Source organism: Tetrao urogallus (genome assembly GCF_951394365.1).
Source record: "Tetrao urogallus genome assembly, chromosome: 9".
Lineage (NCBI taxonomy): Eukaryota > Metazoa > Chordata > Aves > Galliformes > Phasianidae > Tetrao > Tetrao urogallus.
The window spans coordinates 14,606,174-14,628,374 of NC_136822.1; the positions used below are offsets into that span (position 1 = coordinate 14,606,174).

The window sequence follows — 22,201 nt, forward strand, 5'->3', positions numbered from 1 at the left end:
TTGTCTCTTTGCTGCGTAGATTGATAGCCTCTAGAAGGAGCTTTTGAAGTTGTTGCTGTTTACATTTTTTTCTACTGAGATGTGTAGAATAAAACTGTAGACATATTTCATCTGAATAATAGGCCGTTCAAGGAGGCAGACAGAAAAGTTTCTCTATGGAGTGCTTTATATGTGCTGTTTTCCTTGTGGTTCATTGATACGCTGTGTTTTGGAAAATAGTTATGATGGTTTGCCTGTTTGGTCTCTCTACCTTCTGAACTGTACCGTCTCCTGGCAAAACAAACACAGAAGGGCTCTATTCATTGATTTTTTGGTGATACTAAGCAGCTGTACGGAGATAGATAGAAGTAGTTACACTGCTCACATCTTTCACTGTCAAAGGTGAGATCACAGAGGAGAAAGCTGACAGCATTACGGCTTGGCTCACACTGTGTTAATTGCTTTCACAGCAGCTGTTTCATTCCAGCATCCTCATGGGATACCCAGGGATGCATCGACTCAAGTGATGTCATTTCTGATCATTTCCAGGGGGACATAATGTGACTATTTCGCTGCAGTCAAGGACGGGACACACTCACATGCCTTCTGTGGTGGGAGTTCTGGTCTTCACCCAGTTTTGGTTCTGGTTCCCTCTGAGTCACTTCTTATCACTGGCTTTCACCCCAACATGTGTCATCGGCCTTAACAAGGATCTTAAGGTATGTAGTATGTGGAGAAAAAAGCGCAGTAATGGCTTGGGAGACTTGAGTGCCCTGAGAGAGAGATGCATGTTTGCACTGGTTTTCTTTGAGTACCTCTAGCTTGTGAGCACCAGAAATGGTGCAAGCTAGAAGAAGCCTGAAAAGCAGGCAAAAATAATGGAGCTGGTGGAAGCAATAGAGGTAGGAGAGTTGTAAAGAGCAGGCTTTGACCCCTTCATCTCCCCGTCCCTTGGTTTCCAGGGCATCCAAATGATTGTGGGCAAGATTGTTATGTAACTGAGTTTGAATGTTTGTGTTGTGGGCTGCACCACACCCAGCTTGCTTCTTCAGAGCAGTCCTTGGTCTCTTCTTAGTCTGTGTTGTGTCATAAAGGAAGGGAGATGAGAACTCGCTCTCAGAATTTGAATGGGATGTCAGAGGGTGCTTTCTGGCCTTGCTTAAGTAGATAAGAGTAAGACAATGTGCAGAATTGGTTGCCCACTCCCAACAAGTGCTGTCCTTTTGCCAGAAGTGACTGTCAGGCGGTGCTTAGTCTGATCTAGCATGCACTAAAAAATCTTCACTTAGGTCTTAAACCAATTTTGTGCTCATATGAGGAGGCACAGCAATAACATCAAAACCACAAAAGCATTGAAACAATGAAAACAAAGCATGGTGTGAATAGCATGGAGTGGATGGAGGAGGCTAGGAGAGCTTGCCAGAGTCGAATTATAGAATAATTGAATAACATTGTTCTAGTTGAACTGTTGCCACTGATAACAGTTTCTCTGCTTCCGGAGGGGGAGAAAGGGAAGCCTGTATTCTTTAGAGGATCTGTGTTTGTCTCTGCTGGAAGGAAAATTAAGCTAAAGTAATTACTATGCTGTGGACCTTTTTCTCTGCTTTTTGTCTCTAACAGTTTTTTTTGACTGTTTGTTTTAGATGCCAAAAGTCCAGTACAAGTCCAACTGTAAGCCGTCCACATTTGCCTACCCCCCACCTCTGGAGGTACCAAAGGAAAAGGAGAAAGAAAAGGTATTTGGACTAGCTCTCAGCATTGTAAAGACCAACCCCTTCTCCCTCCTAGTATAAACATTGACTTTGGTGGCACTAGCAGGGAATTTGAAGAGCAAAAGAAAAATTGGCAGTTGCTGTTGTCTCTGAAAGAGAATTCTAGCTATTTTTTCCTGCTGAGCTTGGGACTTTCTGATTATGGCATAAAGCTGCTGTGCTACTGAGTTGCTGGAACCTCCCTTATCTCCAGTGGTCAAGCAGAAACTTTGATTTAAAATCTTTTTTTTTTCTGATGTCCTACTGATTTATGTATCATATGTGTGCAGCACCAAGCACAACAGTGTTCCTGTCTGTGGTGTGGGCTCCAAACTACAGCTGCAGTACAAACACTGAGAATACTAAGTGAGATAAAGCTCAAGTAGTACCATGTGGAAGTAGTACCATGTGTAGTACCATGTGTACAACAGAAGTGTACTTGGTCTCAGGGCAGTGGGACCATGTACTAAAATATGAGTGATGAGACCCGTGGATCTCAAAAAGATAAGTGTGAAACTGAGAACACCTAGAGATGTAGAAAGGAATGACTAGCAGAACAACAGTGGAAGCAATTTGTCTCCTGGCAAAAATGGTTAAGCCTTTGAGCAGACCACAGCAACAGGTGAAGCAGCCCTGAAGGAGCAATTGCAGCAGTGGAGACCTCTGGTACATCATGCTAATGAATGACACTGTGTGAAAATGGTGTAACGTTTTGTCAGAATGGAATGATGGGCAGGACAAATTTCCATGCTGCCAAGGAACCCAAAACTGAGCTCTTACCAAAAGGCAAAGTTTACTGCTCATAGCTGCATTCTCACCTTTGAATAGGATATGAATTGGATGAGTCTGTTCTTATAAACTTCCCTGGCCAAAATGAAAACATACCATGAATCCACATTCAGCCTGGAAACTGTCTCCAGCAACATGACAAATACTATTGCTCCATTCCTCTGAGGAAGTTACTTACAGGGACAGTTACTGTAGACAGAAGTGGGGAGACGTGCTGAATTCTTCTATAAACTGTTGCTTCTGGATACTTCCTAGCTCAGAAATGCTGAATTTCCATGAGGGCTCATCCATAGCACATTATGTGTATATGTACGTGTACATTATCTGCTTCTTGAAGTCAGTGAGAAATAGAGCTGTCTGTTCAGAAGAGTGGAGCTGCTTTTTAGATTGTTCTGAAGACTTTCTATACACATGGTTATTTACCACAGAGACCACGGCAACAGATTTTTCCCAACAACAAGAATTCCCCTAGTTGTTCTGTTAAAAATACATCAGCAAAAATCTCATGTAGAGACCCAAATAGTAATAATTACTCCCTAAATTAGGAAGTCTGTCCTTCCTCATATATGACTGTACCCCGTCTACATTCATGTATCTGTGCCATTTATTTGCTGTCATGGTGGCCTGTTTGTCTCTAAAAGAGAGCAATGCATAGAGTGTGATATTTATCTTATTAATGCCTGCACTGAGAACTGACCTAGCATAGGCTTCCCTTTGTTTCCTTGCTGGAGGGAGTGATGCACAACATAGTGTTGCAGTCCTACTCACTGTCCTCTGTTGATATATCCAGGTTTCCACTGCTGTGCTGTCCATCACTGCAAAAGCCAAGAAGAAGGAAAAGGAGAAGGAGAAAGAAAAGAAGGAAGAAGAAAAGATGGAAGTGGTGGGTGTAAACATTGAAACTTTTGTGTCTTCTTCCTCCGTCTTCTAAAAAGTGTGGAAAGTGTGTCAGGAAAGCTGGTGCTCACTTAACAATGTCCCTGCTGTGACCTGCATTACAGTCAGTTCTGAGCGTAACATTAATGCACGTTTCAGTGCAGTTATGCCATTAACATCTTGTGTGTGTGTGCTGTTAAAAGCAACAGGCTGTATTACTTAGGAATCCGCTATTTCTGAGAAATAAAGCTTCCTTGTAAGTAACTGAGTTCCTTCAAGACAAAAGCTTATTCTGACAGATGTGTGTGCCTTCAACTGCATGAACCTTTTATGCATTATTTCACTGCATTTGCTTAATCAACTGTTCTGACATGTTTGCCTTTTTGACAGCAGTCTCTTAGGTGCTTTGCTCATCTATCAAAACGTTTATCTATGTCCAGCTTAGGGCCAGCTGAGATTTGAGCACAGGATCTGGCCACTGCTCAGCAGTTGTGGTGATGGCTTTGGTCCTCTCTCAGCTCGTAGATCTAACACTGTAACTCTTCATCAGTGTGGAAAGTGTCACCCTGGAACAAGCTGAGGAGTGCAAAAATAGCTAGATAATGAGTTCTTGGTGGTTTCTGTAATTTGGAAGATAAGTGGCAGCTAATATTTTCGATGATTCTTGACAAGGAACAGTTCCTTTTGTGCCCACCTGACAGCTGCAAAAATGCAAAGAACAACTGTAACTGGAGAATGTGTTCAGTAGAAACCTTTCTGATTCCAGTTTAACATCCATGTAAGAGAGGCAGCACGGTCAGGGACTTTGGGCCTCTTTCTATTTAAGAAGAAATACACAAATAGTACATGAAAGGAGTGTGGCATAAGATCAAAGGTGTATTTGTAAAATATCTGTCCTGGATCTGCTTAAGTATTGGCCATATTGTAGGCATTGACCTTCATACAGATGGCTCAGAAAATGAGTCATCTCATGTGCAGGTGGAATTTGTGGTTTTTCTTTTTGCTCCTTTACCAGTGTTTCCTTGTCGTCAAACATTGCCTTTTCTTTGAATTATTCATAGACTAAGCAAAATGTGCTGAGCAGATGAATGTTTCTTCCAAAAGTTTTGCAACCTATGGTTAAATAAAGGTGTTGAGAGGAAGCAAAGTATTGGAAGGGATTTGTGTGTCATGTCTGTCTACGCTGTGCTGTCTAAAAAGAATTTTTTTGGCTAAATAAAGCAGAAGAACAGGGAGAGCATAAAGGGAGCTTGCTGCCACCTGCTGTGTTCGCGTCCAGTGTTTTGCAGTTGTCCAAATGTTTTAGTGCTAAAATTGCTCTCCTGTTTTTCTCATATGCCTGTTATGTGGTAGTCATCCATAACTTCCAAGAACATGCACAGCCACGAGCAGTAACTGTGACAGAAATTCTGCTGTTACAAGAATTCCTGGGCCGTGCGTGTGGTGACAGTCCTGATAATTTCCTATTGGTTGTCTCCATCTTTTTTCTACAGTCCTTTTTGTTTGCAACTCTCAGATGATCCTGAGCAATGGGGAAATTATGTTCCATGTTCTTACGTATATAAATGATGCTATGTTTTTTCCTCCTGAGCTTTGGCCTCCAGCCGCTGAGTCAGTGGTGAAGGAGCTCCTTAGCTGCAGTTCCCCAGGGAGTCTCTGGGGTGGAGTCGTTTTGGTTGAGCTGCTGTCACTGCCCACAGTGTGAAAGGTCACTGATGGTTTTATAGCAGTGAAAATGCAATGGCAATCTTTAGAAATTTCCATGTGCTCGGTAATGATATTAAAGAATCTTAAGTTGTGAACAAAAGTGGTGAGTTTAAGTGTAGTATGGGGAAGTCACAGGTAAGCTGTTCCACCGCCACCTCTTGTTGAACCTGCTTTCACCTGCAGTCATGAGTGAGACATTGCCATTGGGGAGTACTTAGATCCAATCTGGCATTGTTTGTGCCAGCTGATTGATGCATCTCAGGTTGTTCCTCAGCAGGTGAGTGGCTTCTCATCATGCTCTGGAAGTGCTCTCTGAGGATCAAGTTGTCCCTTACCCTCCTGAATTTGGAAGAATTTAGAGGCTGCTGTTAAAACCATGTTGATGTTCTCCTCCTGCTGCAGGATGAGACTGAAAAGAAGGATGAAAAAGAAAAGAAGAAAGAGCCTGAGCCCAATTTCCAGCTTTTGGACAACCCAGCAAGAGTCATGCCTGCTCAGCTCAAAGTTCTTACAATGACAGAGAGCTGCCGATATCAGCCTTTCAAACCAGTAAGTGTCCCACTCCAGGTCTGTGTGCTTGACAGAACACCCCCTGTGCTGGGCTTATGTATTAGGACCTTGAGGCTCTGCATGTACCTGGAAGTCCCATTCACACGTGCTGCACCACTGTAATTTGTTTTAGAGATTTATGACTCCACTGCTGCTATATTTCTGCTCTGTCCAAATGATCACATGCAGTTGTAGCTGGGGGAGAAACCAGAGCTGCTACAACCCGTTTCATTGTGTTGATGCTGCTTTATCTTTATTTTTCTTCTTTTTCTTTCTTCACGTGCTGTAACCTGGAAACCAGGCAGACACACTCTGTATTAATGACATTGCTGGGTACATAAACACTGAGAAATGGCTTTTCCAATGAGCTGAAAAGTTGAACAGGCTCATCGTCAAATCAGTATAGAAAAAAAAAGCATCAGTCTTGTGCTGGAGTGTTATTATTTGAAGTAGGGTTTATAACAGAAATGTTTGATTTATTTTAATTAAACAGATTTCTTATTTGGTTACACATGGAGTTAGAAAAGTGCCTCCATCTCCCGTTAACACAGACAAAACCACAGCATGTGATTGTCAGATAAAGATGACATTTGCCCAAGCAATCTAATAAGTTTGCTCCTGGCCTCTGAGTCTCCTGAAACAAATTCTTTTGGCTTTTATTTTTGTCCAACACATAATAACATCCTCCACTATTCCCTTTTGCAGCATTGTGCATGGGAAAACTTTATTCAGAAATAGTAGTGTTGGTTTTTTTCCTAGGAAAATATTTGTGTTTTTAATACATGTATTTCCTGGAATTCCATCAGCATATCGGAATCCTCTGTGCATCATCCCCTTCCGAGGCACCCATGTTTTAGCAGATCTCTTGAAGGATCTTTCTGTTTCTATCTTTCAAGAAGAAATGACCCAACTAGTATTTGGTTTGCTATGCAGTCCAATAAGCGTCCACTCATGCAGCTGAAGCTTCAGAAGAAGGTGAATCCTAATACAGAACTGGTTAGTAAGAATGGTGCAGTTTCCTCACTTTAACTCCTCCCAGAAAAACAGATATTGAGAACAGAAGAGTATTTTTTTGCTGGATCAGTGTGTGTAACCAAGGAGGGTCTTGAAATTGAGATGTTTAGGAGGTTTGCACTGCTTTGGGAAATGCCAGAACAAAAAGCCTCTTTGAAATATGTTTATAGCCTGGATTCCTGATGTGGTTCATGTTCTGATCCCAGCCAGGCATGACACAGCACTGCCTCTTCGCACCTCATGTTTCAGTACTTGAGATGCAAAGATTTGTTTTAGCCTTAAAGGATGATTGGTTGTGACCTTTGTAATTAATTCCCCTTGTTTTATGAGGTTCTGCTAATAGGATTCCTCAGTCAGTGGAAGCTGGTGATCAGATTAGTCTCTGTTTCAGATAGCCTCCTGGGAGGCTGCTATAGAGAGAAGCTTCACTAGGCTTTGTTGCCCTTAAGATGAGCCTTATAAAGCTATTATGGTTCAATTAGTTTTCAAGTGGAAAGTGCCAGACTGAGCCTGGGGTAAAGCTGTGAATCCAGATGCCATTTTCTATCAAACTGAGACATAGATAATGGCAATATAAAAAGCAGCCTGGATAAGCTTTTTCTGTTCCGTCCCCTTATCAGGCAGGGGGCTGGGTGGATGTCGGATGCTTTCCTTTCCGAAACTTCTCCTTTTTCTGGCAAAGTTGCACCTTTGGCATAGACACAGTCAGCAGAGAATGAGCACATACAGTGCTGTTTCTGACATGGAATGTTGAGGTGAAGGCCACCAGCAGGGACTCTTTACATGACTCCTTCACGTATAAACAGTTGGGAGAAAGGATCCGCTTTGCTTTTTTGGTTCTTTTCCTAGATGGCACTGACTAATTCTTAAATGAGCCTAGCATTGCAGAGAAGCAGAGCTGTATAAATCATTACGTCCATCTATGTATGTAGGAACACAAATGAAGCCAGGGCTTTGCTTACTCTGTTCTCTTTGCAAAGGCAGACATGTGAATGGCTCTTGCCTCCACTAAGACTTCCAGCAGTCTGTAAGTGTTTGGCCCAGGTATTCAGTGAGCTCTAAATGTGGGGTGCAAACAAGTGAGGAAGTGTAAATTACCATGCATCAGTCTGACCAAATATGAGCTCTGCTTCTTACGCAACTGATTTTTGTCCCTGCTTGCACAGGGTTTCAGTCTGATGTAACTTGCAGCTAGCTAGTCATGGTCCTTCTTTTCCTTTGGTGTGAGTTGAGCATTCATTCCTGCTGATGAGGAACCTGAGGTGTTTCATATGGCCTAGGGTAAGACTGTGGCCATCAACACTCCACCACAAGGCACAGGCAAGCAGCTTCTAATGCTCATTGTACTTGTGCTACAGCTTTCCATTGGAGGCATCATCATTCTGAAGGACACCAGTGAGGATATGGAGGAGCTGGTCGAACCTGTGGCAGCTCACGGTCCAAAGATCGAAGAAGAGGAGCAGGAACCTGAACCTCCAGAGCCCTTTGAGTACATTGATGATTAAGACATGAGGTACAATACAGTATGCACTTCTATGAATCCCCAGTAAGGTAAAAACTTCTTTGGATTAACTGAAGCAGTTACCAGCATCCAGCACTCTTGTTTTAAATCTTTTGTTCTGCGTTAGATTCAGAAACGTTTGAAGAGTTTGGAAGCAGCAGGAGAGGAAGCCCAGTGTTCTGGATAAGGCCTTATACAGTTGTACTGGATCTGGTCTCTAAGCACGGAGGCCCAGCTGCTCATAAATAGAACATCCCTGGGCAGAGTCTGAGCAGAAATGAAGGGTCACAGACAGCAGCTGAGCTGGAAATAATCAGCTTGTGAAGAATGATTCCAGAGGGGCAAGTGGTTTATATAACACAGCTGTCATCTACTTGACCTCAGTGTGGAAGAACTGGTCAAAAGAGAATAGTGCTGCTCTGCTGACTTGCTTTGTGTTCCCAGCAGTTCTTAGCAGAATTTAATGATAGTTCAGTCATGAGCTCGCTGGTGCTCTGTGAGTTTCATCATAATGATCCTTGTATATCTGTTCAAGTCAGTGAATAGTGCAGTTCTCGGGTCTCCTGGTTAAAGTGCCTCAGCTCGTGTGCAGGTTTCTCACTGAGAGGCAGAAGTTCAGTCTAGTTATTTCCAGATACGGGCTGGCATGTTCCAGTGTTCCCAAGAGCAAAGATTATGCACATGAATTGGTGGATGGGCAGGAAAGCAGACTTGCTTCTACAAATGTTGCATCATTGGCAGACTGGGGTGAATGTGTGGGGCCAACCACAAAAAGGCACAGTTAAATATGCTTGCTTTTCTGGTCTCTCTCTCCCTCTTCTCCAGGATCACGTCCTCCAAAGAAGACACTATGCTTGATATCAGAAAGACAGACATGAAGAGCTTCCTATGGAGATCTGCTGTTCAGTGCATGCAGCCCCAATCTGTGCTGAGCTAAAGCTGATAGTCCGTGTTTTATGGTTGAAGAACAGATATATGCTATTTAGTGTACTCTTTCACAAAACCTTGTTTTCAAATAAATATATTAAAAACTCTTGACAGAAAACATGATACTTGGAGGGAAAAAAAGAAAAAGGAAAGGCTAGCAAGTGCTCTTCTGTTCAGCCTGAACCTTGGATATTATACTCAAGTCATGTAGAGTTAATTGAAATTTCTGCATCTCTCTGCTTTCTGTAGCATTCCCTTAGGCTGACCAAGGTCATTAGCTGAAGTCTGGCCCAGCCACTGCACTGCTACAACAGAGATGGAAGATCTCTACCTGCCAGCAGCTTTCTTAGATTAGTTCTGCTTCCAAAATATCTCTGTGATACTGACTTTGCACTGATCTTTGTCCTTGCTCGTCTTAGTTTTCCTGTGTCAGTGTGGGGCTGTCAGAAGGGCTGTGGATATCAGTGGTGGGGAAATTGAGACACATTTCTCTTGAGAATCCTTTTTGTGTGTGCTTTCGCTGCTTTCACCAAATATGAACAAAATAGCCAATGTGAGCAGGCAGCTAGAAAAGCATTACAGGCTCAGATGGGGTGAATCCAGACATACAAATCGTAACACTGATGTACATCGTGAGCCAAGGGGGAATTTACAGTCAGGGGTATGGAATGAGCAGAAGTCACAAGGAAAGAATGCAGCTTAAGGGTTCACTGTGGGACCAGCCAGGCCTTCACCTGAGGGGCTGTAACGCTTCACAGGTTGTATCACCAGTGAGCCAGAAACTGCAGCCCTGGCCAGCTGTAAGCCGGCTGCTGGACTGTGCCGCTTCACTTGAAACAGCACGTAAATGGCGTGAGGTTTTTGTTGTATGTATGTGGGAGTATCTTGCTACATGTGAACATACTGCAAACTCATGTGTATCGGTAGAAATGGAAGACAAATCTTGCATGTAGTGCCTGGGAGTTTTTCCAGGAGATGGTTTATTTTGGTGGATGTTACTATAGCAATAGAATAGTCCATCTTTGTTTTCTGCAAAGCTTAAGAAGTACGGAGCAGAGGTATGGGACTGAAAGCCAACTTTGAGTCCTAGACTTCAGTCAGGTCCCTGAATTTGAAATGTTGTCTCAGTGGGGGTGCTGGCTAGAGCTCACTGTTCTCAGTGTGATCCAGATTTGTTCTGCAGAGCAGAGCTGAGAATGATCCTGAAATATCTACAGACAACATTTGTGGAGGTAACATTGGAAACAGAGGGAGTCGCTGCTCTAGTCCGGTGGTCATTAGACTTAAGACCCAGGGGACTGAGAAGTCATTCCTCTCAAAGCAGGAAGTTGTGTGGTAGGTGGTTTTCAAAATCTGTACCTTTTGGTTTATTAGGTAAGGCTGCTGGTGTATTTGGGGTTTCCCTTTGGGGACTTTTCTGACTGGCCCCAGCTGAGCTCTGTGCTGCCTGGGCTGGATCCTACCCCTTCACCAGTGTGTGCTCAGGGGGCTTCTCTGGGGACAGATGGGGCTTGGCCTGTGAGATCTGTGCCATGCCTGAGGGATGGAGGCAACCTCTGGCTTTCCAATGTTTGGTTTGGAGAATGTGTACGGGGAAAGTGCTGTTGTAAATAATGTCATTTCAGCCCCAGTGGCTTTTTGGCTATGATTTCCTAGGGAGCGTTGCTCTCCTGGACCCATGTGGTGGGACCCACCCCTGGGGTGCTTGCCAAGGGCTAATTGGGTCTGATGCTCTTAGGTCTTCGTGAGGGGAGAGGCAGAGGTGGCAGGAAACACGTTTCTGTCGTTGTTGAGTAATGGGCCTTATCTCACTGAACCTCAGTCACTAATCACTGAAAGAACCGTGCTGTTCTGACAGATCCAGGATGCCCTGGTCATCTCCTCAGTGGCTAACTCAGTTAGCTATCTCAGCTGGGCACAGTAGTGAGGGGAGAGGTGGAGATGGAGATGCTGGAGGCTGTGCTGCCGGGGCAGGGTCCATCTGATCACAGCGGAGCCGCCCTTCCTATCTCTGCCCTCCCATCCAGGCCCAGGCGAAGCCCTTCCTCCTCATCCTGGAATGCCAAGGTTGGCTGCCACTGATAGTGATGGTGACTTGGTCGTTTATCTGTCTCTATTCTGCAGGCTGGAGGACTGCCGCCCAGACTTCAGTCTGCCCTGGGCTGTCACTGGTTGGCTGCTCACAGTGCTGGTTTTCCAGCACTGGGTGGACTGGGCTGTTCCCATGCTCCATTCCTCAGGCAAGGAGAAGCTGCCTCAGCCCCTGCTGCTCAGTTCCAGCTCAGGGCTGGCTTGACTTTGCTTCTGAAATCTGCTCTGTATGGGCAAATGGTCCAACTGGAAGGAGCCCAGGGCTGGAGTTCTGTGTTGAGGTCTATATTCCAGTTCCTGGCATTGGCTGCACAACTAAAACTTTGTTCTATTTTGCTTAAAAGAAGCACTATTCATGTACTTAGATTAGCCATCAGTATCTCCTGCAGTGAGCAGAAGGATCAGCAATTACCCTTGTATTACAGAGAGGTGGCTCACGGCAAGTCGTCCCTCTGCCAAAGCCCTTTGGACATCATAGAGATTCTGAAGCCACGAACCCCAGGCAACCCAACTTCATGGGCTTGGGCTGATGGACCCACTGCCCCACGTGTGTGCACGTGTGTTCAAGCAACACAAACCTCCATCGTTCTTTTATGTTGCAGAAAATGGATGGCAGAAGAGCTATGCCCTGAGGGTACAAATGAGGTGGGAGCTGCCATGCAGGACACCCCAGAGCTTGCTGCTCATAGCCTTTCATAGGTTCTGGGCAGAGACATTTTGTGCAACAGCATCTGTGGCCAAGAATATAAATAGCTGCTCTGGTGACCCAGGGAAGAACTGCAATACAGGCAGAGTTAATTATCAGCTGAAATTATGGGGACATTGTTCTTCCAAAGATAACCTACAAAGGATGAAGCATAGAGCAATTTTTTCCCCTTCAGGATGAAGGAAAGAGACCTGAAATATTGGTGCAGTGTCTTTGTTTTCAGTGTTAGGGTGGCTCTCCCATTTAGATGTTTTTCTCCATTCTCTGTCAGTAAGAATCAAGATGAATTAACTTTTTGTTTCTCCACCATGTCTTCCCAGAAGAGAAGCTGAGATAGCTCTGGTTGGTCTGGGCAAATTCTCTGTTTTCTTTAACTTTACACAGAGACCTATTTTGTTTTTAGCCAAAGCGTGAAATCTGGGGCCCAGGGATGAAGAAGGAGCAGCAGAAAATAACTTGCTGGAAACGTCTGCATAAGGTATGAGAGTTCATGCGTTCATTCATAGTGGAAACCTGCTGCTTGCTCCTCTTCCAGGCTGGGGATTTTGCAATTTGTCCCCGATTGATCAGGTGATTTCTATAACCAGCTGGAAAGCTCACCCCGCTGCCTCCTTCCTGCATCCCATGGCACCAAATCAAAGTGTCTGTTGTGCCTCTCCTAGCCAGGGACGTTGGTTACAGGAAATTACTGGAGAAGGGTTTGTGTGTGAATGTACTGGCATGGGGCTGACTGCATCCTTCTAGGCTGAGGTGGGGAGAGGTGAAGCTCAGCAGCAGCTACACAAGCCCAGGGAGACAGAGCAGCTTTGTGGTAGTTTGCTGCTGTGGCAAACAGAGAGGTTTTGCAACTCATTGCCTCCTCTTTCCTTGCAGAGGGCCCTTGGGGTCACACTGCTGTGTAAGTCAAATGTGAACAGTGTTTGACCTCGGTCCAAGCTAACCTCAGCCTTGGGCAGTCCTACTAAGAGCCAGGCCGTGCTCCAAACACAGACAGCAGTAATGTGCCATCCATCCACCAAAAGCTCTAATGACTTCTTATTCATTCTCTAAATGCTCCTTTAAAAGTCTTCATTGAAAATCCAAGCCAGAATCTTTTTCAGCAACTAAAAGCTGAAGTTTGACTCAGAAAATAACAGGGTGTCCAAGCTTTGAAAAACGTTCTCCCCTTGCCTGGTTTGCTTTTATTTTTAATGCAAGCAGTTGGAGAGGCTGCTGAAAGAAGCCATTTCCTACAGAATCTTCCACCTGGGCACAGGACACAGTGATCTGTTTTTCAATTGGGCAGGAGGTCGCCGTCCTGCTCACGGCTGGGCAGCCCAGCCCCAGGAATGCTCAGCAGTGGAAGTATCACCTGTCCCCAGGACAGACTTACACTGCAGAGCTGCTCCGTGTCCCAGGCACTGACAGATGTCCCCCCTTGGCCGTGGAGGGCAGTGGGTGCTGCTTTTCAGGTCTGAGGCACAAACGTTGCATCTTCCTGACCTTACACGAGATGCTGGCGCTTTGCAGCACGCAAAACCGCCCAGCCAACTTGTGTGCTAATTGTCATGCTTGGAATACAGATTTCCCAGCACTTCCTAGCATTTTTCTGGTGCTTTCTAAAAGCATTCCTATGCTAAGAATTTAGGCAAGACCATAGGAATTTCCCACAGCTTTTTGGAACTTCTTCGTGGTTTCTGGGAATATCCCTGTTCATTCTAGGAATTACAGAGAGCCTTGCTGGAATCACAGGCTGGAATCCCAGGTACTTTCTGAACATTTTGGAGTGTTTCCTTGCAATTTCAGCATACTATCATACACCTTTCTAGCACTTTCTAGGCCTTTTCCTGTACTTTCTAGGAAATCTCAGGTGCTTCTTAGGAAACAAGAAGTCACTTCTAAGTATCTAAGCACTTTCTAAAGATTGCAGAACACTTTCTGAACATTTCCCAGTCCTTTCTAGGAATTCTCCCTTGCTTTCTAGAAATTACAGGCTGCTTTCTAGGCACTGCTGAGTGCTTTCTAAGACTTGCATTGTGCTTCCCAGGAGCGTCTTTGATCCAAAAGCCAAGCTGCCAACATTCTCCATAAGCCACAGGGCTACACAGCTTTCTGTCTGCAGCGCATAGCATCTACTTTTAGAACAAGCAGAAAAAGACCTACCTATCCTAACTCTGAACATGAATGATATAGTGGCAAACCCTGGAAGCAGAGCGGTCTGTTGAGTTCCAGCCACAGTTCAGATGTTTTTTCGGTGTCTGGAATTCACAGCACAAATAAACCCAGGGTTATGGTTAAACAGAGAGTATTTGGACCACTCAGGCAGAGGAAGGTGTCCCTGCTTCAGCTCAGCCACGTTCCCTTTCTGCATCCACAGATGGCTGAAACCACTCAGTCCCTCACCTGGATAACCAGGCTTTGCGGAGGGAAGGCACGGCAGAGGAGTAGATCTGCAGGGCTGCATTTGCCCTGCATGAGGTATTTCACATCTCACTTTCCTTTCCCAAAGAACAGCAGTCGAATTCAGTGTTTTACCCTTGAATGCCAACCCACTGCAGGCAGAAGGGGGAGCAGAGCTATTTGCAGCAGTGCTGAATGGTGATTCCCACGAGTCGAGGATGGGGTGCTGATGCCTGCTTACCCACGGGGACGTGTTTCTGTCATAACTGCTCTCCATCACCTCTCTCTTTCCCAACATTTATCCTACTACGTTGACAATTTTAGATCTGGCAGCAATGTCCAAGGGTTGGGGCTGGGTTGTTTTTTTTCCCTCTGTCTTCAATATAAAATAAAAATCCTTGGATGACTGGCCAAATGCCAGCACCCTGAACCACATTCATACTGGAGCGCAGCGTTGAAAAGTTGGGTTGGGAAACGGTCTCAGGAGAGAGCAGTCTCTGAGCCGCCTGGTGACCTCAGCTTTTGCTTCCTGTCAGGCTGAGATTCAAAGGCTGGGGCTAACGCAGAGCACCGCAGTCTGCGGCTTTTTAAAGACAGACGGTGCCTCGTTGCGCCTGGGGGTGGGGATACGGGGAGGGTGTGTTCACCCAGCAAAGGTGCGGGCACAGGAACACAAAGCTGCACAGGCGAGACCAGCACGCCAGCTACAACATCACCGCCGGCAGACCGTTCTGCTGCTAGCATATGCGTCCCGCAGCCGCGAAGCCACCACCCCCGTCACGTGGTTCCACTTTCCGCTTGCGATAGGCTGAGCGCGATCACGTGTTGCAGGAGAAGGGAGGAGCGTGCGGCCGCGGTTGCCACGGCGACCGAGAGAGGCGGCGGTCGGGTAGGCCGCGCCGCGCCGCGCCGGCGTCGCTGTGTTGGCGGTGCCGCTCAGCGATGGGCGACGTGCTGGCTTACGAGGCCGAGTTACTGGGACTGGTGAGAGAGGTCGGTGCCCTCTTCTGTTCTTCCCTTTTGCTGAAGCGAGCGGGGAGCGAGGCGCTGAAAAGGCGCTCTGCCATCCGGCCGCGTGTTCGCTGCAGCCACCAACGAGGCGGGCAGCTCTGGAGATCCGAGTGGCAGCGCTGCCCGTCGGGTGCTCCCGTCGTCCTGCCCCGAGTGCCCGCGGCGTGTGCCCGTGTGACGGATTGGCTGCGGGGCTCCAGAGGCAGCTGCTGTGGAGGGGCGGCCAGGAGCGGCTGCGGCGCTCAGCTTTGTGCGCGCTGTGTGTTGGAGCCGCTTACTTTCTGCCTAACGATTCTACCGAGCAGCAAAATAATTTGAAGCCTAAATCATTTTTGGCTCTCAGTATGCAAATCTAAAAGCAGTTTTAAGGACTTGTTAATATAGCGCCGCTTGTGCTAACAACGCAGGAAGCAAATTATTTCTCTTCCCTGTGGCCATATTCAAGTTGGCGAGATGAAACGCGACTTCTTGTCTCGTTAACCACTGCCTGAGGCTCCCGAGGTGGGGTGGTGCGTGATACGGTGCCTGTGCGTGGTGAGGGGAAGGCAGGAGGCTGCCGACCTCTTCTTCAGAACGGTGCTCAGCTGGCCGTTGATTTGGCATGTGCAGCCTCGGATGCGAGGGGCTGGAAGCGCCTCTGCCATGTGTGAGTGCTGCTGTGAGGATGAGGATCACGCTTAAAATTCTGTCCCCCGAGGACATTGTTTGCAAAGAAGTTGTTGCGTTGTTCATTCAGGCGAGGTGCTGCAACAATGGAATTTGGTTCTTTTTCTTCTTTGAATGAAGTTACTGTCTAAATTAGGGAGCATAATTCTTACAAAGTGGCTGTGAGCACTGTTGTAGAATCTGTAGAAGGTAATCTACCTGAGAAGCAGCATTTTCCTAGCATGTGAGACATGGTTCTTAGTTTGTTCTCATGCAGACATTCAGCACTCAGGGACCGTGCTACCAGAATCACAGAATCACAGAACTGTAGGGGTTGGAAGGGACCTCCAGAGATCATCGAGTCCAACCCCCCTGCCAAAGCAGGCTCCCTACTGAGAAACTTCAAAGGACTTTGGCAATTCGTGGGCCCCTCTTTGAAGCATTAATAATCTAAAAATGACAATTTCTCTATGTTTTTATCTCGCAGTATTTGGATTTTGCTGAATTTGAAGAAACAGTGAAGGTATTTGCAAAGGAATGCAAAATAAAAGGGAAGTCACTACCTAAAACAGCAGGTGTTTCCTTGAGAGATTCAAAAGCCATTCCTGTTCAGGTAATGCATCACTTGCACTTATTCTGAGTAACACTCAAACCAGCCAAAGGCCACCTAACACTATGTGAATTATTACAACAGTAATGTTATCTGAAGCCTGCACCCATTCTTGTATATTTTGGATAAGGCTGCAAGCACTCTTCTTTTAGTGCAGGAAGCATTGAATTTTCTTTTTTGCAGAACTCCAGTACCTGAAGCAGTAGGTTTGCACTATTTCAGCTTTTTTCAGATTGATGTACTTCAGCAAGGCTGATTTCCAGACACTGTAGGCATTCATTTTTCTGTTATGGTAAAGATGAGTTCCCAGATAGATGCTTGAAAATTCTTTGCTTCGTGTTATGAAGGTTGATTCATGCTGTTGGAGATATTAGAGACAGCTTGAGAAGCAATATTCAGCTGGTCACTGAGTGGTAGGAGGTTTGGGATAAAGCTTTAATTCAGAATCTTCAGGTGTCACTTAAGTTCTTCATTTACTGTGGTTAAAAAATGCGGCTCTTCTGTTGTTTGTGTATTGACTGAATGCTTTTGCCTTTTCAGAAAGATCTGCTCAGAGCATTTGACAATGGTGAGCAGAAGGCTTTCTTCCTCCTCTGGGAGGAGCACGTTTCATCTTCAGTCCGGGACAGTGAACCAGTTGCTCAGAAGCTGGAGTTTCATCTTCATGTACATTTTGCCACCTACCTCTTAAAACACTCCGTGGGAAAGCCTGTAAGTTTATTTCACAGTCTGAATTTCAGATTGCTTCTGTTTTACTTGGTCTGTTTGGCTTTGGTTTGGATGAAAATGGGATGCTTCTTAAGAAGTCCCAGGATACGGATCCTGCTTTTGAGCGGCGGCCTGTGTTTTAGTTGAAAGCTGGCCCTGGTTTGTGAAGCAGAGAGATAGAGGTTGGAGGTGTCCTTATCTTGGAGCTCCTGAAATACTTTGACTTGCAAAATCCCAGTGCACAGATACTTTCACACCTCCTACAAATGTAGGATAGGTCTGAATAGGAGAGGAGTATACTTACTGGGGCTGCTGGCTTGAACGTGGCGCCATGGGAGTTCATCATACAGCCTCTGGATCCAAGCTCACTCAGTTTCTCAACAGTAAGTCCACAGATAGCAGAGAGTTCACTGCAAGGCATAATAAAACATACTGGAAGAATTTTATTAATAAGGGTTATCAGTGACTTTGAGAACAACAACTTGTAATGCGTATCGCTTCTAACAATTTCTCTTCTGAATTTAGTGCAAGTCTAATTTTGAAGATCTTGAAACAAATTAAATATATATGGCAAGAAAAAAATTACCCCCTCTTGCTTCTCATGCTGAATGTGGGTTTTGATTCAGTGATTTCTTCCCTCTGTGTCGCTCCTGACACGATGTGACTGGATCTTTTCAGCTGCAGTTATCACTGAAATGAAGCATGTCTAAAGTCAGGTAGATATCTTCTCTCAGCCTGGAGCATGAAGTGACGCTGCTTTGTCTGTCAGAAAGTGGGCAGGTGTAATGGGCATTCAAAAGGCAATTGTCCCTCTCTTGTTTCGTTACATTTACATGCTTTATAGTGCATTCAGAATGGCAATCTTCTAAATAAATGTGTGGCTTTCTTTCTTAGGACAAAGCTGAATTTGAGGAAAGAATTTCTCATTTTAAAGCATACTTGGAAACAAAAGGAGCTGCCCTGAGCCAGACTACAGAGTTTCTTCCCTTCTATGCTTTGCCTTTTGTTCCCAACCCTATGGTGCATCCTTCATTTAAAGAACTTTTCCAGGTAAGCATGTAATTTGTTGAGATGACATTTATGATGTTGCTTTTGTGTTGGTTTTTTCCCATATGATGATAGATGTTGGATGATGTTTGATTTGGTAATTGCTTTTATTGTTTCTTTTTACTACAGCTGTGCAATAAGAGAACATGTATTTGATGGAGGAAGGGCTGTGAGGGTGCTGTCGAGAACAGAGTAAAATCTTAAATGAATTTTCTCTTTGCTGGTGTGCTGACTTTGTGTCTTTTTCCTTTCCACACAGTGCTTATGGGAATCACTACAGAGTAGTTCAGTTCCACTTCCATGCTTTGAGGTTGTTGCCCAGGATACCCCACTATCTGTGTATGGTTTGGTTTCAAAGCATGATAGCTAGGTATAAGGAAACTAATAGAGTTTCATTCAGCTTCGCTTAATGTGGAAAAGAGAAAGTCAAGTAGCTAAGTAATCTTCCCATAACAGAAATTGAGGATGTGATTCTTTTAATTTAGATAACAAGTCAGTGATCTCTGAGATGTGCTGGAAAAGTGTCCCTGTGTTCAGTGGTTTCATGACTGCTGCCATAGGCGTTTTTCCTGGTTAATGTTTTTTTGTGTGAATTGTGTTGTAGCCTTTGCCTTTGGCTGTGTCAGGGTTCAGTTCTTAGGCACGCACGCGTGAGGTGAAACGAGTGTAAAAGTTACTGGTTGAACCTTCAAATATGTTTTCACCTCCAGGTGCACTTCTGTAAGTCTCATGGTAACCGACTGCTCCTCTGTTGATGAAGGGGTAACAAAACTCCCTTCCGCTGACAGTGCTGTGGGCAGCGTGTAGGGGGGTGGTTACAGATGTGGTTGTAAGGCAGTGGCAGTTCCTGCAGAGGATATTTCACCCGTTCCACCAACTGGTGGCTTGTTTGTGTAGTGACAAATTGTGCTGACTTCTCATCTGTGCAGCAAACAGCTGGTTATGCTGTTGCATTCGAGCTGCGTCAAGAAATTGAACTGCTTTGTTGCAGACGAGCGTGTATATAGAGCTGCCATGTATGTATGTGCACAGACATGCACTTACCAGTAGAGTAGGTGCAGTGTTTTTGCTGGGGTATGTGCTTATGCCTCACTGCCCCCCTTTTCCCCCCCTTGGACAGTTGTGCTAGCTCACCTGGGGAGCTGTGTACAGTGCTGGTGGTGGGAGGGGATGTTCTTAGCCTTATTTCAGCCACGTGCTTCTTGGTGTCAAATCAGAGCCCAAGTGATGCTTGCCTGGGGCTGACTTGGATGTAGCAGCTGATGAGGAGCTCCAGTTTAGCACCAAAAAAGGCATGTACTGCAATTTTCCTTTGGGACTAGCTATAAATAATGAGGTGTGCTGGTTGACCTCAGTGTTGGGCAATGACTGCTCTTTTAATTACGCTTAGCAGATTATTTTTTAATACCTAATCTAAGACAGGATCCTCTGGTTTATTCATAGTAACTCAGTATCCATCTCTTAGTCCACAGCCACTCGTGTTTTCTTGTGGGAACTGTACAGCTGGCTGTGTGACCGTGTGTTAGTGTGGAAGCACAGGTTGTTCTGCATTTGAGCAGTGAGTCACTCCTCTACGAAGTGGTGTTCTTACGGCACCTCTCTTCTCAGACATCTCATGCTTTATGTAGCTGGAGTTCCTAACAGTTTGTTTAATGTATCTTGAAAAATAATACACACTTCTTTCTGTAACAGACATGGTTCCTTTGGTAATATATGACATCCTGTAGTTTACCAGTGTCTTCTTACTGAATTGGTGACTGCAGCAAGGAAATACTGTATGCTGTCCAGCGTGGTGAAATATGGGCGAGTTTGAGCTGCAAGAACAGCTTGCAATGTATACATATCCAGCAGTAAATTAAGAAGCTCCTGCTACTTGTTGGATTGTACTGCTTTTTCACTTGTTGGAAGATACTTCCTTCTCATCTGCTGGCTTTAAATCTGTTTTAAACCGAGCAGAAACCAGCAGAACTAATGGTTTGAAATACAAGAAAAATGTAATTGGTGAATTCTTAGACACGGAATTTTTGTGCCTTAACTTTTGTTTTCCTGCACTTAAGAGACGCTGTGTCAGACAGCATTCCGTTGTGGTTGATGTCTTGGTCTGCTTTTCATGGGAGTTTTGTTTTTATATTTTTCCCCTCCAAATCCATCACTGTTCACTGATGTCACGTTATGATGCTCCCTGTAGTTGTGGGCAGGGAGTGAAGTCCCAGATCTCACTGGGAGTAAATGATGACTTCGTTGCTTTCCTTTTGAGAACAGAAGAATGGGAAGTGGTTCATTTGGTACTTTATTTAAAAATGTGACATTCTTGCTACCTTTTTATCAAGTGCTTATATTTTAAAGATGCTTGTAGTTGAAAAACAGTTGTTGCATATGCATATGATACAGTGATACTACATGTTAGATTTAAACTTGAACTGAAGCTAGGTCATAATTTTAGAGGTCTTGAAATAATATTAAATCCACTTTGATGTTAGGGGTAGGTAGCTAACACATTTGCTTCAGTAACAGCAAAGGAAAATCTCACTACAGTGTTAGCTGCCTTGTTTACTAGTGGAAGGTTGATGTGATCCAAGCAGTCCTTTCAGCAAAGTGTACATATTTGGTGAACAGCTGTCATCATTTTTTTTGAAGGATTCTTGGACGTTGGATTTAAGGACAAGATTGGAAAAGTTCCTGTGTCTGACTCTCAAAGCCAGCCAGACTCCCAGGCTTCTCACTTTATTTGTATCCTTTTGAGAAAATACTTTGAAGATCATTAGAATTGCTGTAAAGAGGCAGTGTGATTTATTGGAAGAATATGCTGGAAGATTTATTATGCCATTGCAGAAACATTGCAGTTCAATGTCTTTTATGGTAGGAAACATTGTTTATATTCCATATTCAAAAAAAAACCTTTTTAAAAAAGTTATGTGAAGGCAATACATGGGTGGATACGAAGCACACGTTTCTCCTGTGACCATTCTTTGTTTGCATGCATGGAGTACAGGCTATCCCAAACCTGACTCCTGTCTTTGTGTTCTTAAAGCTCTCAGTCTTTTCCGTTAGCCATTTCAGGGACTGGCTGAGTGGTTTGCAGGACTTTGCAGAGATTGCTGTTTTACTAAATGAGTTGCATTTCAGACTATTTTTCTTCCAGTGACACTGTTTGAGCTGTGTTGTCAGACCTAAAGTTGCAGACTGACTAGCTGTGTGACAAGATTACCTTCTCCATTTTTGGTCAGGATAGTGGAGGGTAAGGCAGAGAGAGCTGAACTGGAGTCTTTGTTTCTGGCTTTATTCTTCTCTAGCAGATGAAGTTTAAATCCTCGTTCACGTGCCCCATCCTGAAACATCACGCAGAGTGGTACTGAGCTGGAAATGTTATTGCTGTTCCATTCTTGTTTATTCCCCAGGATGAGGAGCAGTACTCAAAACAGTCTGCTTTCACTTCCATATCACAGCTGTCTGTGTGTGTGTGTGACATAGAACAGTTAGAGAAAATTGTCTCTCATTATACCTCTTTATGGAGTAATGGACTGGATCCCAGCTGAACCCTGAGTATTTCTTAGGTGTAAAAATTCATCACTTGGCCTACAACATTTGCATATTTCTATGCTGATTTCGTATGTAATCAGCAGTTTGACTTTTGATATTTATAGTTAATATGTTTAGCCTGGAGTCACCAGATCTTCAGAGTTGGATGTGTTATGTGTAAAGGCCAGCAAGAAGTCCCTATCTAACAAGGAGTGTTGTGCACCTAAGATTTGTATGTACTTACTGATTCCTTTATTACTGCTTTTCTACAAAGCATTGTGCTTTGGCTGTTGTCTGGGTCTGTAGGAATCTCTGGTTTGGTTGAGTTTACCAGGCGGTTGGATTCCTTTGTGCAAGAGGAAGTGCCTTTTCCTGAACAGCTCCACCTCATA

The 22,201-nt window shown here is 44.7% G+C and overlaps 2 protein-coding genes across 2 annotated transcripts in view; both read left to right on the top strand.

The window, feature by feature from the left end:
* PSMD1 (proteasome 26S subunit, non-ATPase 1) overlaps positions 1-8,170 on the top strand; it is a gene marked incomplete at both ends in the record, with an annotated part of 61,726 nt that extends 53,556 nt beyond the window's left edge. Inside the window, 5 exons of the mRNA XM_079539942.1 lie at positions 529-698; positions 1,623-1,715; positions 3,310-3,402; positions 5,505-5,651; positions 8,024-8,170. Of these exons, the coding sequence (XP_079396068.1) occupies positions 529-698; positions 1,623-1,715; positions 3,310-3,402; positions 5,505-5,651; positions 8,024-8,170 (650 nt within the window). The remainder of the gene's footprint in view (positions 1-528; positions 699-1,622; positions 1,716-3,309; positions 3,403-5,504; positions 5,652-8,023) is intronic.
* A 7,041-nt stretch (positions 8,171-15,211) lies between these two features.
* ARMC9 (armadillo repeat containing 9) overlaps positions 15,212-22,201 on the top strand; it is a gene marked incomplete at both ends in the record, with an annotated part of 53,818 nt that continues 46,828 nt past the window's right edge. Inside the window, 5 exons of the mRNA XM_079539943.1 lie at positions 15,212-15,262; positions 16,413-16,538; positions 17,076-17,246; positions 18,138-18,293; positions 20,928-21,020. Coding sequence (XP_079396069.1) covers positions 15,212-15,262; positions 16,413-16,538; positions 17,076-17,246; positions 18,138-18,293; positions 20,928-21,020 — 597 coding nt within the window. The remainder of the gene's footprint in view (positions 15,263-16,412; positions 16,539-17,075; positions 17,247-18,137; positions 18,294-20,927; positions 21,021-22,201) is intronic.